This window comes from Ranitomeya variabilis, chromosome 5, assembly GCF_051348905.1.
Source record: "Ranitomeya variabilis isolate aRanVar5 chromosome 5, aRanVar5.hap1, whole genome shotgun sequence".
Classification (NCBI taxonomy): domain Eukaryota; kingdom Metazoa; phylum Chordata; class Amphibia; order Anura; family Dendrobatidae; genus Ranitomeya; species Ranitomeya variabilis.
Window position 1 is genome coordinate 65,665,110 of NC_135236.1, and position 17,247 is coordinate 65,682,356.

At 41.1% G+C, this 17,247-nt stretch overlaps 1 protein-coding gene across 4 annotated transcripts in view; it reads left to right on the forward strand.

Moving 5' to 3' along the window:
• The window catches only part of DPYSL2 (dihydropyrimidinase like 2), a 104,326-nt gene that overhangs the window by 54,870 nt on the left and 32,209 nt on the right, over positions 1-17,247 (forward strand). For all 4 annotated transcript variants that reach the window (XR_013215539.1, XR_013215540.1, XM_077262124.1 and 1 more), the window contains exons 2-3: positions 5,463-5,551; positions 6,147-6,331. Coding sequence is in view for 2 of the 4 variants with exons in the window: in XM_077262124.1 (XP_077118239.1) it covers positions 5,463-5,551; positions 6,147-6,331 (274 nt within the window). In the remaining 2 variants the exon portion in view is untranslated. The remainder of the gene's footprint in view (positions 1-5,462; positions 5,552-6,146; positions 6,332-17,247) is intronic.

Here is a 17,247-nt window from a genome sequence, read left to right on the forward strand (position 1 = left end):
TTATCTATCATCTATCTATTATCTATCATCTATCTATCATCTATCATCTATCTATCATCTATCTATCATCTATCATCTATCTATCATCTATCTATCATCTATCTATCATCTATCTATCATCTATCTATTATCTATCATCTATCTATCTATCATCTATCTACCTATCTATCATCTATCTATCATCTATCTATCATCTATCATCTATCTACCTATCTATCTATCTATTATCTATCATCTATCTATTATCTATCATCTATCTATCATCTATCATCTATCTATCATCTATCTATCATCTATCTATCATCTATCTATCATCTATCTATCATCTATCTATCATCTATCTATTATCTATCTATCATCTATCTATCATCTATCTATCTATCTATCTATCTATCTATCTATCTATCTATCATCCATCTATCTATCATCTATCTATCATCTATCTATCATCTATCATCTATCTATCTATCATCTATCTATCATCTATCTATTATCTATCTATCATCTATCTATCTATCTATTATACATCTATTATCTATCGTCTATCTATCATCTATCTATCATCTATCTATTATCTATCTATCATCTATCTATCTATCATCTATCTATCATCTATCTACCTATCTATCTATCATCTATCTATCATCTATCTATTATCTATCTATTATCTATCTATAATCTATCTATAATCTATCTATCATCTATCTATCATCTATCTATCTATCATCTATCTATCATCTATCTACCTATCTATCATCTATCTATCATCTATCTATCATCTATCATCTATCTACCTATCTATCTATCATCTATCTATCATCTATCTATTATCTATCATCTATCTATTATCTATCATCTATCTATTATCTATCTATAATCTATCTCATCTATCATCTATCTATCATCTATCTATCATCTATCTATCATCTATCTATCATCTATCTATCATCTATCTATCATCTATCTATCATCTATCTATCATCTATCTATTATCTATCATCTATCTATTATCTATCTATCATCTATCTATCATCTATCTATCTATCATCTATCTATCATCTATCTATCATCTATCTATCATCTATCTATCATCTATCTATTATCTATCTATAATCTATCTCATCTATCATCTATCTATCATCTATCTATCATCTATCATCTATCTATCATCTATCTATCATCTATCTATCATCTATCTATTAACTATCTATCATCTATCTATTATCTATCTATTCTATCTACAGTAGTATCTATCTAATTGCAAAAAGTGAGAGCAGCACAGAAAAACAAATTCAGAGTGCAAAGCCCCTCAGACATGTACCAAACCTTATAATAAAAGTCCAAAAAGTCAGAGGCCGCACACCATTGCAAATAAGTTTCAAAAAGTGTTCAGGTTTTAATAGCCCATCATGGCGACGTTTCAGCTCATGGAGAGCCTTTCTCAAGAGAATGCCAAGAGTGTGCAAAGCAGTCATTAAAGCAAAAGGTGGCTACTTTGAAGAACCTAGAATATAAGACATAATTTCAGTTGTTTCACACTTTTTGTTAAGTATATAATTCCACATGTGTTAATTCATAGTTTTGATGCCTTCAGTGTGAATGTACAATTTTCATAGTCATGAAAATACAGAAAAATCTTTAAATGAGAAGGTGTGTCCAAACGTTTGGTCTGTACTGTAAGTCACACAAACTACTTAATAAGTAACATTTCCCACATGTCTACTTTACATCAGCACAATTTTGGAACCAAAATTTTTTTTTTGTTAGGGAGTTATAAGGGTTAAACGTTGACCAGCAATTTCTCATTTTTACAACACCATTTTTTTTTTAGGGACCACATCTCATTTGAAGTCATTTTGACGGGTCTATATGATAGAAAATACCCAAGTGTGACACCATTCTTAAAACTGCACCCCTCAAGGTGCTCAAAACCACATTCAAGAAGTTTATTAACCCTTCAGGTTTCACAGGAATTTTTGGAATGTTTAACAAAAAATGAACATTTAACTTGTCTTCACAAAAAATTTACTTCAGCTCCAATTTGTTTTATTTTACCAAGGGTAACAGGAGAAAATGGACCCCAAACATTGTTGTACAATTTGTGCTGAGTACGCCGATACCCCATATGTGGGGGTAAACCACTGTTTGGGCGCATGGCAGAGCTCGGAAGCGCCATTTGACTTTTCAATGCAAAATTGGCTGGAATTGAGATCGGATGACATGTCGCGTTTGGAGAGCCCCTGATGTGCCTAAACAGTGGAAACCCCCCAATTGTAACTGAAACCCTAACCCAAACACACCCCTAATCCCAACCGTAAATGTAATCCAAACCCTGTCCCTAACTTTATCCCCAACCCTAACCCTAATGGGAAAATGGAAATAAATACATTTTTTTTATTTTATTATTTTTCCCTAACTAAGGGGGTGATGAAGGGGGGTTTGATTTACTTTTATAGCGAGTTTTTTAGCGGATTTTTATGATTGGCAGCCGTCACACACTGAAAGACGCTTTTTATTGCAAAAAATTGTTTTTGCATCTCCACATTTTGAGAGCTATAATTTTTCCATATTTTGGTCCACAGTCATGTGAGGTCTTGTTTTTTGCGGGACGAGTTGACGTTTTCATTGGTAACATTTTATGGGCACATGACATTTTTTGATCGCTTTGTATTCTGATTTTTGTGAGGCAGAATGACCAAAAACCAGCTATTCATGAAATTCTTTTGGGGGGGCGTTTATACCGTTCCACATTTGGTAAATTTGATAAAGCAGCAGTTTTATTTTTCGGGCGATACCTCGTTTATATAATTTTTTTTTATGTTTTGGCGCTTTTATACGATAAAAACTATTTTATATAAAAAATAATTCTTTTTGCATCGCTTTATTCTGAGGACTATAACTTTTCTATTTTTTCGCTGATGATGCTGTATGGCGGCTCGTTTTTGCGGGACAAGATGACGTTTTCAGTGGTACCATGGTTATTTATATCCGTCGCGTTGCTCCAAGGGTCTCAGGGAAGAACGCAGGGAGCCCCCTATCCCATATCCCTCTGTCTGTCTACACAAGTGGTCAAAATAGTTGGTAGCCCTCGTTTAATGACAGAATAACCCACAATGGTCACAGAAATGCCGTATTTTTCGGATTATAAGACGCACCCCAAATTTTGCTGAGAAAAATCAGAAAAAATATTTTTTCATAAAATGGTGCTTCTTATAATCCTTTCATCTTATTGCTTACCGAGGGCGGTGGTTGCGTTGATGCGTGGTGACAGGGTCGCTGCTGGAGGATGCAGGAGTGGGTTCATGCTGCAGGCCGCAGGCAGGGATGAGGAGGGGCTCCGATGTGCAGCGCACTGCTGCAGGGGTCTTGCGCAGAGGGTGATCTCGGGACCAAGATCTCGAGAGATGAGATTTCAGCGCTGAAATCTCATCTCTTGAGATCTTGGTCCCGAGATCAGCATCTGCGCATGTGGCGCCCCCGGCGGCGGCCATATTCACGGAGACCACCGCACATGGAACTGTGGATTTTGATTAGTGACCTTCCCTTGTACACATTTACAATTTGGTAATGTGTTACTGCCATCATTAGAAATGGTTGTTTCCAGGGAGCATATTGGTTTCTGTGAGCCTTCCAGATATACATGAAGTTTAATTTCATCATGGGTTTTTTGGTACTCTCTTTATGGGACTAATATGATTATTGATGCTATTAGTATGGATTTCTAATAATTCTTTTACTGGATCCCTGTTTTCCTGCTTCGGCATTAATATTCTGTTCAATTTCTGTATATCCTAATATGTGTTTATAATAAAATATTTTGTGGTCTAAGATACTCCTTTTGCCCCATTTTTTTGCTTTACCTAAGCTTGTAAGGGTTTTGTGTATGACACCATGGTTTATGCGGTACTAATAAACCAAGTGCTTCCTTAAAGGCGCAGTGTTCCATTGACGACCTCCGTGTGCAGCCGAGTGAGCCAATCTACCACAGTTTGCATAGCAAAACATTTGTAATTGCAATGATTTTCAGGGAGGAATACTTCATTAAAATGGAACAATTTCTGGGTTGCCAACACTTTTGACCATGACTATCTATCTATCTTACAGTGTCAACTGATTGGACAGTCTTGAACCACATAGATACACACAACTGGTAGCACCCAGTTTTCAGTTCATTCATACATTTCCAGGTGGTCTTTACATAGGATCAGCACAATGTAGAATGAATTGAAAAAAAAAAAATAAGCTTGAGTTTTTTCTTTTTTGTCAGGAGGTTAAAATAGCCAGTTTTTGCTTTAATGTTATTCCCTCTGCTCCCCTGAGTATTCCGGTTTTTTGCCTCTTTAAATCCTCCATACTGTTCTAGAGATCTTGGTCTTTTTATTTAAGAGGGTGTGGCTCACAGGAACCTCAGGGGCGTGTCTCCAAGGCTGCGCTGCATAATTACAGCAAGCCACGCCCCCTTAGTAAATATTGTAAAAATCAGTACAAAGTAAAAAAAACAATATGTCTGGTGCCGTATGCCTTTAAAATAGGAAATGAAGCGATAGGTCGTAATAGTAATGTTTTTTGATTAGTATTTTTTTATTGTTTTCCTTTTTTTTTTTTTTTATGAAAAAGCCACTAGCTTCGTTTTTGCTTTTAAAAAAAAAAAAAAAAAAAAAAAAAAAAGGCAAATCGCTCGAAAGGATGTGTGGGCATCTATTGAGCTTTCACTTTTACTTATATTAGAAAACGGAGCATCTTCCAAGCAAAAAAACGTCAGAAGGAATGGATCGATCACTTCTTTTTTAGAAACCTAAAGTGGTTAAAAGACTCTCAAAAGCCTGAGTGTGCACAGCAAGCCATTTCTTACATAGGAAAGAGTCTGTTCATTCTTTTGAGTGTTTTCTTACGCGGAATCTGCCCCAAACGACGTCATGTGCACATTCCCTATTGATAACAGGCCGTCAACAAATTCTGTGTAGTCCGAATCTAGTCATACTTCTTTCTCTGCGTCTCCATAACCTTCAAAATGTACATTATCCTCAAAGGAAGTTGGACTGCACCGTCAGACTACACAGGGTTTGTTTGTAGTCTGTTACCATGGAGATGCAGAGACAGAAGACTTGAATTCTAGTGTCAACTATAAGAAGTAGCAATCCTAAAAAGTCAACATCGACCCTTTAACGAGCCTTGCCAGGTGACTTGGGATAAAAGCCAAACCTTGAGGAGAGTGACATGCTAGTGTAAGGAGACTTCTAGGCCATGCCATGCTGCTTTAGGAAATTAAACATGCAAATTGTCTCTTCAGGTGGAGATTCTGGTTTGAATATTCTCCTAAGACATGGCAAGTCTCGTTACAGGGTCTACATTGAAGCGTTCCTATAAGTGAAGTAATCCAAAAATGCCTTGGAGTCCATTACATTTGTCTTAGAAACTATCGGCTGCATTGTTTTGACTCTTATCTTTGTCTTTGCTTTCAGAGCGACCGACTCCTTATAAAAGGCGGTAAAATCGTCAATGATGACCAATCATTCCATGCCGACATTTACATGGAGGATGGGCTCATTAAGTAAGTATTAAATTCACAGGGGGGGGGGGGCATTAAATCGGGCCAGATCTGAGTTGTTGTTTTTTAGAACTTTACCCTGGAATGAAACCATAGTGCGAAAAGGTTTTTTAAAAAAGAAATATGGATCCATAAGCCAACGCGTTTCGGGTTAACCCCTATGAATACAGGTTGTTAACCTCAAATGCGTAAGCTGCCAAAGTGCTGCACCTGCCTCACCGGATTTTGCTTTGTCAGGGGCTTCAGGTCAGCCATCTCCTTTTGTGGTTGGGGTAAATCCCTAATAAAACAACAAAAAAACCTCAAACCTTTATACCTATGGTTTCCTTGCATGTTAGGTAGAGAGAGAAGAGGGACGAGTGGCCGCCAGGTATTTCTAGCACCTCCTTTACCTGCATGGTCCATTTTTTCTAAGAGTTGATGATGGACCTGGTGGACTTCTGTCTTTACACTTTAATACCTACAAATGCCACTATTCTATATTTAGCTTTGAGGAGCAGCCCCTGAGATCTTATTCTGCTGGTATCCCACCATGATGTAGATATGACCATAGGTAGATGGCAGCGGGTGAGGTTTTTCTTACGACTTTCTCTTATAGGCAGATCGGCGAAAACCTAATTGTGCCCGGTGGTGTGAAGACCATTGAGGCTCATGGCAGGATGGTCATACCCGGGGGCATTGATGTCCACACCTGCTTCCAAAAACCATGCAATGGAATGGTGTCTGCTGATGACTTCTTCCAGGGGACCAAAGCATCTTTGGCTGGTGGCACCACCATGATCAGTAAGTGGCAATATCTCACTTGTCCATTCTCTTAACCGATTTTGCTTCCAGAACAATTTGCACAAAGATAAGTAGAATAATAAATAAAACTTCCTTCTTTCCCAAAATGTGAGATTGTCCGATTGGTAAGAGGGTGATAACAAGAAGTCGTCGCTGGAAGCTGTACAAGGGCAGAGATGATAGTAACTGACTGTAATCTTTCTTCCTCATTTCTACCCGTCCCTTAGAACCGCTCTATACTGCGCCTCGAATATTTCACCCAGAGCTTCCATCCTGGTATCTCTTGAAAGAAAAGGTTCTAAGTCTTAGATGGGTTGTCCACTGTTGGGACAACCCCTTCTCAAACCCTATGGTTTCCCCCAGTAAAATAGTAAGACTTCTACTCGCCTCTGGTGTCGGAGCCGTTTCAGCAGTATCGGCACTGGCTCTCCCGCGAAATTCTTGCAACCAATCAGCTCTGGTTTGACCTCTCTCCTCTTTCGGACAAATCAGACAAATGGAGGAAGTTAGAGCTGCGGCTGTCCTCTCACTTCCTCCAGATGTCAATTACATCCAAAGGAGTGAAGATCGAATCCAGAGCTGATTGACCGAAGGGATCTTCAGGAGAGTCAGTGCCGCCACTGCTGAAACGGCGCCGGAGGTGAGTATAGGGCTTATTATTTTACTAGGTGGGGGGGAACATAAGAATTAGTCCGGGTAGTGGACAGTTCATTTAAGATCTTATTTCTGATCTATATATACCAGCCCTGGTAAAAAAATTTCCTGGGACAATATCTATGCTGTATATACAGTGGCATGTAAAAGTTTGGACACCCCTGATAAAAATTGCTGATGTTGTGAACAATTAAGCAAATTGAAGATGAAATGATCTATTATTATATCTTAGGCAAAAAAAATGTGAATATATTTTTTCTTCTTTTACGTTTTAAAAATGATAAAAGGAAAAATGGGCCGATGCAAAAATTTGCCCCCTGCATGGTTAGTACCTAGTAGCACCTCCTTTTGTAAGTACCACAGCTTGTAAACGTTTTTTGTAGCCAGACAAGAGTCTTTCAATTCTTGTTAGAGGGATTTTCATCCATTCTTCATTGGAAAATTTTTCCGGCTCTGTGAGATTCCTGGGTCATTCTTCATACTCTGCTGTTTTGAGATCTAGCCACAGATTTTCAATGATGTTCAGATCAGGGGACTGTGAGGGCCATTGTGAACCTTCAGCTTGCGCCTTCCGAGGTCATCTATTGTGGATTTTGATGTGTGTTTAGGATCATTATCCATTTGTGGAAGCCATCCTCTTTTCTACTTCAGCTTTTTTTTTTTTACAGATGGTGTTATGTTTGCATTAAGAATTCGCTGAAATCTATTTGAATCCATTCTTCCCTCTTCCCGTGAAATGTTCCCCGTGCCATTGGCTGCAACACAACCCCAAAGCATGATTGCTTCAGCCTCATAATGGTTGGCAACTTGTTCTTTTCCAGAAATTATGTGCCCTTCTTTCTCCACACATACCTTTGATGATTGTGGCCAAAGAGTCCTATTTTAAAGTGAACTTGTCACCAGGTTTGGCCGATAAGAGCTGCGGCCATCACCTTTCAGGGCTGATATACCGCATTCTATATTGTGGTATATCGGCCCCCAACCTGACCTGCAAGAGAAGAAAAATAACTTTTATTATACTCACCTGCGGGGCGATCCGGTCCGATGGGTGTCGCTCTTCTTTGTTCGGCGCCTCCCATCTTCTTGCGATGCCGCACTCCTGCTTGCTTCATGTGGATGACGTGTCTCCTTGGCACCGCGCTGCTGTGCAGGCACACTTCTCTGCCCTGTTGAGGGCAGATTAAATCATTGCAGTGAGCAGGTGCCGAGAAATTTCAAAGAGCCCCGGCGCTTGCGCATTGCAGTACTTTGCTCTGCCCTCGACAGGGCAGAGAAGTACGTCTGCACAGGAGCGCTGTGCCAAGGAGACTGGATAATGAAGGGACGCCATCCACACGAAGCAAGCAGGAGGACGGGTTTCGTAAGAAGATGGGAGGTGCCGGAACCAAGACCAGCGACACCCCTCAGACCGGACCGCTCCGCAGGCGAGTATAATAAAAGTTATTTTCCAGTTCTTCCAGGTAGGGTTGGCGGCACATATACAGCATTATAGAATGCTGGATATCAGTCCTGAAAGGTGATGGCCGCATCTCTTAGCCAAATCTGATGACAGGTTCACTTTAACCTCATCGGTCCACAGGACTTGTTTCATAAATGCATCAGGCTTGTTTAGATGTTCTTTTGCCTGACGCTAAATTTTATGGTGAGGACGCAGGAGAGGTTTTCTTCTGATGACTCTTCCATGAAGGGCATATTTGTGCAAGTGTCTCTGAACAGTAGTAGAACAATGTACCACAAGTCCAGAGTCTGCTAAATCTTTCTGAACGTCTTTTGCAGTCAAGCGGGGGTTCTGATTTGCCTTTCCAGCAATCTTATGAGCAACTCTCACTGAAATGTTGCTTAGTCTTCCAGACCTTATCTTGACCTCCACTGTTCCTGTTAACTGCCATTTCTTAATTACGTTTCGAACTGAGGAAAGGGCAACTTGAAAACGCTTTGCTATCCTCTTATAGCCTTCTCCTGCTTTATGGACCTCCACCACTTTCATTTTCAGAGAGCTAAGCAGCTGCTTAGAAGAACCCATGGCTGTTGTTTCTTGGCACAAGGTTAGAGGAAGCTGGGTTTTTATTAAGCTGCGAAATTTGCATCACATGTCATTTCCTAATTATGACAGGGAACAAGCCATAACATATATATATATATAATATATATAAGTTTGAAGAAAAGAAGGCAGCACTCCAATTCCTTTTCAAAGTGGCTTGAGAAAGGCTCATTGCGAGCCGAAACGTCGCACAAGAAAGATGTGGGTTTGAATAAACTGCACATTTTGCACTTTGAAAAGGAATTGGAGTGCTGCCTTCTTTTCTTCAAACTTGTATGCAATTTGGGTGGATGTGTGGACCATCTTACCCAGGAGGCCAGGCACCCGCTGGTGAGCATTGTGCTGTTCCAATTTTTTTGTATATATATATATATATATATATATATATATATATATATATATATATATATATATATATATATATATATATATATATATATATATATATATATATATATACACACACACACATACACACACACACATACACACACACACATACACACACACACACACACACACACACACACACACACACACACACACACACAGCTCTGGCAAAAATTAAGAGACCACTGCTAAATTTTCAGTTTGTCTGTATTTTCTCTTTATAGGTACATTTTTGAGTGAAATGTAAATTGTTCAATTTAATTTTGAGTTCAGAAATCAATATTTTGTGGAATAACCATGATTTATAATCACAGCTTTCATTCGTCTTGACATGTTTTCCGCTAGTCTTTCACACTGCTTTTGGGTGACCTTATGCCACTCCTGGTACCAAAATGTAAGCAGTTCTTCTTTGTTTGATGGCTTGTGACTATCCATCTTCCTCTTGATTACATTCCAAAGGGTTTTCAATGGGGTGCAGATCTGTAGATTGGGCTGGCCATGACAGGGATTTGATGTGGTGGTCCTTCATCCACACCTTGATTGACCTAGCTGTGTGGCATGGCGCATTGTCCTGCTGGAAAAACCAGTCCTCAGAGTTGGGGAACATTGCCTGAGCAGAAGGAATCAACTGTTTTTCCAGGATAACCTTGTATGTGGCTTGATTCATACGTCCTTCGCAAAGAACAACCTGCCCAATTCCAGCCTTGCTGAAGCATCCCCAGATCATCACCGATCCTCCACCAAATTTCACAGTGGGTGCAAGACACTGTTGCTTGTACGCCTCTCCAGGTCTCCGTCTAACCATTAGATGACCAGGTGTTGGGCAAAGCTGAAAATTAGACTCATCAGAGATTACCTTACTCCAGTCCTCTATAGTCCAATCCTTATGGTCTTTGGCAAACTTCAGCCAGGCTCTCCTTTGCTTCTCATTGATGAAAGACTTTTTTCTAGCTTTATATGACTTGAGTCCTGCCTCTAGGAGCCTGTTACGAACTGTTCTTGCACTTCACCCCAGCTGCCATTTGCCATTCCTTTTGTAGGTCCCTTGATGTCATCCTGCGGTCCCTGAGTGACATTCGAATAAGATGACGGTTATCCCGGTCAGTGGAGAGTCGTTTTCGCCCTCTGCCGGTCTGTAGCTTTGTTGTCCCCAATGTCTGCTGCTTGGCCTTGTTGTAATGGACTGCCGTCTTAGAAATATTAAGGATGGAAGCAACAAGACACTCACTGTGTCCCTCTGCTTGTAAAGCCGGAATTGGGCCCTTCTTTTCCTCACTCAAGACTTTTCTTTTCAACTCCTTTGGCATGGTGAAAAGTTATTTTTTCATTCCTATTACTTTTGGGATATTACTAGCACTTGTTTTGCCATCCAGCTTGTCCTATTGCAAGTTGATTGTGAACACCACAGCAGGGTATTTTTTTATACTTCATTAAATAAGATTTGGTTCAGGTGATACCTAATCAGAAGCACATTAGGTACAATGAGGTGTCCTCTGGTGGGAATTCAACTGACACTGGAATGGAATAATGGCTGTCAGACATGTAGAGATGGTGATTTTTAGAAAACTGTGCAGTGGTCTCTTAGTGTTTTCTAAAATGCAAAGGTAAGGTGGTATCTTTAACGTTAGGTGTTTTAAAGGTGTATATATATATATATATATATATATATATATATATATATATATATATAAGTAGTAAAAAGAAGGCAGCACTCCAAGACTTTCCAGTAGAAAAAATGTGAAGTTTTAATCGACCCACATCACTGCGCGACGTTTCGGCTCCATGAGCTTTTTTCAAGCAGTGGGTGTTAACAATAGTTGTGCTTATATAGAGACAATTTGAACTAATTTGCATATTACAATTGCCATTAATACATACATAAACAAGTGATTGTACAATTTTCTGTAAAGTGCATATTATATATCTTTAGTGCAGTCTTCATACTTATAAAAGTGCTATGTGCTATATTGCTTATAAAATCGCATGATCTGCTAGTTTCTTATTTCATTCATAGATAATCCCATTGGTGTATATTGTAATTACATTAATCTTATTGTAACCCTCACCTTGCCACAGTCCGGCGATACCACATGGAGGACTCTGCTTTCGCCATTACCGGCGTTCATCTAAGTGTATTGCGCATGTCTAAATGTCTAATTGCTATGTCACAGAGTGTCAGCCAATGAGAGTTCCAATGCACTTTCGTTTTAGTAGCGCATGCGCACTATCATTTTGTCAGCGCTGCAGCGCCATCTTTAATGCGCCCGAGCGTTCTGTTTTACACAGCTATATAGCGGTCATGTCACAACGCAATAGCGTCTTCTTTTTGTACAGAGTTATTAAACAGTTACGTTTAAGCTGTATATTTTGACATGCAGGAATATGCATGTTGCTTACTTGGTAACTGGCTAGATGGATGCAGTTTCACTCAGACACAACGGACGAACGCCTTATTCAGACTATCTCCATTCGTCTATGCTTCTCCAAGTTGATGCACAGCCTCTCCAGGCCATGACATCACCCTTTAGAGAAGCAAAAAAGTGAACACATTAAAGTACCATATAAATAAGTAAAAGTCTGACAGCCGTTGCTGCTTTTTCTATGCTGTGATTTTTATTATAGGGAAAAAAAGAACCATTGCCATTGGTCGACACTTGTGACAAATAACTTGAATCAAAAAAGTAAATAGTTCAGGATTTTCAGAGAAAGATAAATAAAAATAAAATGGGTAAAGAACTATTTATTTATTTTTCTAAGGAAAAAGATTTTTTCATTCCTCCATGTGGATGCTCCATCCGGTGGCTGGTAAGGGAACACACAGGGCCCACTGGTCATACGGGAATCTATAGAATGACAACAGAGAATTAAAATCAGTACACTATGTAATGCAATGAGTACCCATGCATAGTGTTACAAACCTTAAAAAAAAACAACAAGGAGCCAATATACATCAAGTTCAAGGGTCTATCATAGGGGTTCATTCACATACCCGACTGGATTTTAAATTCTACGTTCAGTCCTTTCGGTTTTAGAGTATTCAACTCATAAATCCATTTAAGTTCCAATTTTTTTAAGAGGCATACCCTGTCTCCTCCCCTTCTCTGTATGGGGACCCTATCTATTATTCTGACTTTAAGATCTTTTTCTGTGTGTTTAAATTCCATAAAGTGTTTAGAGACCGGGAGATCTAATCGCTTCTTTCTGATCGAGTGCCGATGGTTATTTATGCGTGTTTTCAGCTCACAGGTCGTTTCACCTATATACCACAGTGTACAGGGGCATTCTAATAAATAGATTACATGGTCAGAATTACATGTCAAATATTGTTTGATTGTGTATACCTTATTAGTGTCCGGATGTTTCAATGTGGGACCTTTTAATATACCGTATTTTTCGCTTTGTAAGACGCTCCGGATTATAAGACGCACCCCAAATTTTGAGGAGAAAAATAGGAAAAAACTTTTTTTAATAAATTGAGGGGGCTTCTTATAATCCATGCGTCTTATTGCTTACCAGGGGTTGTGGCTGCGGTGGATCAGGGTCCCAGGGTCGTTGCTGGAGGCAGGAGTGGAGCATTGCTGCAGGCTGGGATGATGGGGTCTGCAGGGGGGCTTCGGTGCTGCATGGGGGCTGCTGTGCTGCAGGCTGGGATGAGGGGTGCTGCAGGGGGCTCTGGTGCTGCAGGGGGCTCTGGTGCTGCAGGGGGCTCTGGTGCTGCAGGGGGCTCTGGTGCTGCAGGGGGCTCTGGTGCTGCAGGGGGCTCTGGTGCTGCAGGGGGCTGTGGTGCTGCAGGGCTGTCTCCAGGGCTGTCTCCGGTGCTGCGGGGGGCTCTGGCAACATTTTGTGAAAGACCAGAGCCCCCAGCAGTTCGTCCATGCGTTCCTGTATGACTGACTCCGGGAAAATGGCCGCCGGAATCTCGAGAGATGAGATCTCAGTGCTGAAATCTCATCTCCCGAGATTCCGGCGGCCATTTTCCAGGAGTTAGTCATACTAGAACGCATGGACGAACTGCCGGGGGGCTCTGGTCTTTCACAAAATGTCGCCAGAGCCCCCCGCAGCACCGGAGCCTCCAGCATCACCCGGGGCAGCAGCGGACAACCCCGGCAGTGGCGGCGGGTGACAGCGGCGGCGGGCGACAGCGGCGGCGGGCGGTAGCAGCGGCGGACACCCCCTCATCCCAGCCTGTAATGGTAAGTGGTATATCCACTTTGTTAGACGCACCCACATTTCCCCCCCAAATTTGGGGGAAATAAAGTGCGTCTTACAAAGCGTAAAATACGGTATATGAACAATTTACACAGGACAGGCACGGGAAGCAACCTTTTTGAGTTATACCTGTGATCGTAGTCTGACTGAGGTTTCTTAGGGGACCAATGTCTGCTTTGACCACAAAATCTTTAATATTCTTGCCCCTACGGTATGAAAACAGTGGGGGCTCCCTAAGTTCTTTAATTCCTGGTAAGCAATTGCTTAACATCCCCCAATGTTTCCTGATGACTTTTGCTATGGCTCCGCTTTCCTCAGAGTATGTCATCACACAGGGTACCCTGGTTAATATTTTTTTGCCTCGATCGTTCTTTCCCAAGAGGTCTTTACGATCTTTTTTAGAGGCCTTGCATTTTGCAATATTGATTATTTCTTGTGGATATTTTCTGTCCAAAAATTTTTTAACCAGGGTATCAATGACTCCCTCCATCTCTTTATCCTCTTTAACAATCCTACGCACTCTTAGGAGTTGACTAAGGGGTATAGACCTTACCATACTGCGTGGGTGTTGACTGTCATAAGTTAAAAGATTATTCTTATCTGTCTTTTTGACATATAGCGTAGTTGTCAATTTTTTCTCGTTCTGTATTACAGATACATCTAGAAATTGTATCTCTGACCTGGAAAAATTTAACGTAAATTTAATAGTGTCATCAACCCCATTCAGGAACCGATGAAAACTATTCAATTCTTCTTCCGTGCCTTTCCATAGGAGGAAGACATCATCTATGTATCTCCACCACACCAGAACATGCCGGAAGTGGTGGGACACATAGACAAGGTCCTCCTCCAAGGCACTCATTACAAGGTTTGCATAAGCAGGGGCCATATTGGCCCCCATAGCTGTACCTCTTTGTTGAGCATAAAAGGTATCCCCAAACAGGAAGTAGCTGCGCCTCAAAATTATTTCCAACAATTTAATTATGAATATTTTACCCTCAGGGGTTATCTCAGTTGTGTTCAATTTTTTATCAACTGCTCTTATTCCCGAGTTGTGATCTATTAAGGTGTAGAGTGAGATGACATCGAAAGATGCCAGAATGACATTATCCTCTAATTTTATAGATTCCAGTTTGTTTAGAAAGTCTGTGGTATCTTTAATGTAGGATTTTGAATTTTTTGCAATTGGGTTAAGGATTTTGTCTAGGAAAGTTCCTATTCTACTAAATACTGAATCCACACCAGCCACTATGGGTTGCCCCGGAGGGTCGACCAATGACTTGTGGATTTTTGGGGTTATGTACAGTACAGGGGTTCTTGGAAATTCTATGGAGAAGTACTCCATTAGTTCCTGGTCTATAATTTTATTGTTCAGGGCTTCTTGCAAATATTTATTAATTTCCCCCATTATTTTAAACTAAAGGTACCTTCACACGAAACGACGCTGCAGCGATAGCGACAACGATGTCGATCGCTGCAGCGTCGCTGTTTGGTCGCTGGAGAGCTGTCACACAGACCGCTCTCCAGCGACCAACTATGCCGAGGTCCCCGGGTTACCAGGGTAAACATCGGGTTACTAAGCGCAGGGCCGCGCTTAGTAACTTGATGTTTACCCTGGTTACCATCGTAAAAGTAAAAAAAAAAAACCAGTACATACTCACCATCTGATGTCCGTCAGGTCCTTTGCCGTCTGCTTCCTGCTCTGACTGAGTGCCGCCGTACAGTGAGAGCAGAGCACAGCGGTGACGTCACCGCTGTGCTGTACTTTCACTTTCACTTTGTGGTGCTCAGTCAGTGTGGGAAGCAGATGGCAAGGGACTTGACGGACATCAGATGGTGAGTATGTACTGTTTGTTTTTTTTTACTTTTACGCTGGTAACCAGGGTAAACATCGGGTTACTAAGCGCGGCCCTGCGCTTAGTAACCCGATGTTTACCCTGGTTACCAGTGTAAAATATCGCTGGTATCATTGCTTTTGGTGTCAAACACAACGATACACGGCGATCGGACGACCAAATAAAGTTCTGAACTTTATTCAGCGACCAGCGACATCACAGCAGGATCCTGATCGCTGCTGCGTGTCAAACTAAACGATATCGCTAGCCAGGACGCTGCAACGTCACGGATCGCTAGCGATATCGTTACAAAGTCGTTTCGTGTGAAGGTACCTTTAGGATCATTCTCTAGTTTTTTATAGACATTTACATCCCCCAATTGTCGATTTATTTCTGCTATATATTTGGACTTGTCCATGATGACGACAGCACCACCTTTGTCGGCAGGTTTGATTATGATGTCGTCATCATGGACAAGTTCCTTCAAGGCCTCAAATTCCTCTTTTGTTATATTGGGGTGTTTGAATTGGTTTAACGCTCCATTTCTAATTTCTTCTATCTCCTTTCTTACAACTCTCTCAAATGCATCTATAATTGTGGAACTAGTAGGTGGTGTGAAGTCACTTTTATTCCTCAATTCCATGTTATTGGAATTGAATTCACCACATCCTACTTTATTTTCTACATTCCTGTTCTGGAACCACTCTTTTAATTTTATAGATCTAAAAAATCTCTCCAGATCTATCTGTAGGTCGAACCAATTAGTATGTGCACACGGTGCAAACGACAGTCCTTTGCTCAGGATTGAGACCTGTGGAGCGGTTAATACCTTAGTAGAAATATTGATCACGAGTTCTGATCCCTCTTCTTGGATGCTGCTTGTCTCTGTGGTTGTGTTCTGTTCTTTTCTGGTCTTTTTTTGGGACCGGTGGTGGCGCTTGCCTCCTCTCCTCTTGCGTTTGATTGTCCCTCCATAGTATTGTCCTGGTCTATGGGAAATAATGTCATTAGTAGTCAGGTTATTATTATCACCACATTGCTGATTGTTCCAAAAACCACCTTTCTTTTTCCAAACAGGTTTACTATTTTCTTTCTGCCATGCATATATTTGACCCGTTTCATAGTCCTCTAAGTCTCTGTTCCACTTTTTCCTTTTGATCTCTTCCAAGTCATTACGCAGCTTAATGCCCTCTTTATCAACTTTTTCTTTAAATATATTCCATTCTTCCGCCGTTATTAATGCTTGTATTTTGCTTTCAGATTCTCCAATATTTAATTGTAATTTTTTTATCTCAGTTTGTAAAAAGTCAATATTTAGCAATATTGTGTCCATCGCATACTTGTTAGAGATCATGACAAATCGTGCACAATATGCTGTATTACCGTATATACTCGAGTATAAGCCGAGATTTTCAGCCCAAATTTTTGGGCTGAAAGTGCCCCCTCGGCTTATACTCGAGTCACGGTCGGCGGGTGAGGGGGAGAGGGCGCTGAGGCATACTCAACTAGTCCCGGCGTTCCTGTCGCTCCCCCTTCCCGTCCCACTGTCTTCGGGTGCAGCAGCCTCTTCCCCTGTTCAGCGGTCACGTGGGACCGCTCATTAGAGAAATGAATAGGCTGCTCCACCTCCCATAGGGGCGGAGCCGCATAATTCATTTCTCTAATCAGCGGTGCCGGTGACCGCTGACAGAGGAAGAGGCTGCGGCACCGAAGACCAGCTGTCTGGGGGAAGGAGCGGGACACCGGGAGCAGGTAAGTATCGCATATTCACCTGTCCTCGTTCCACA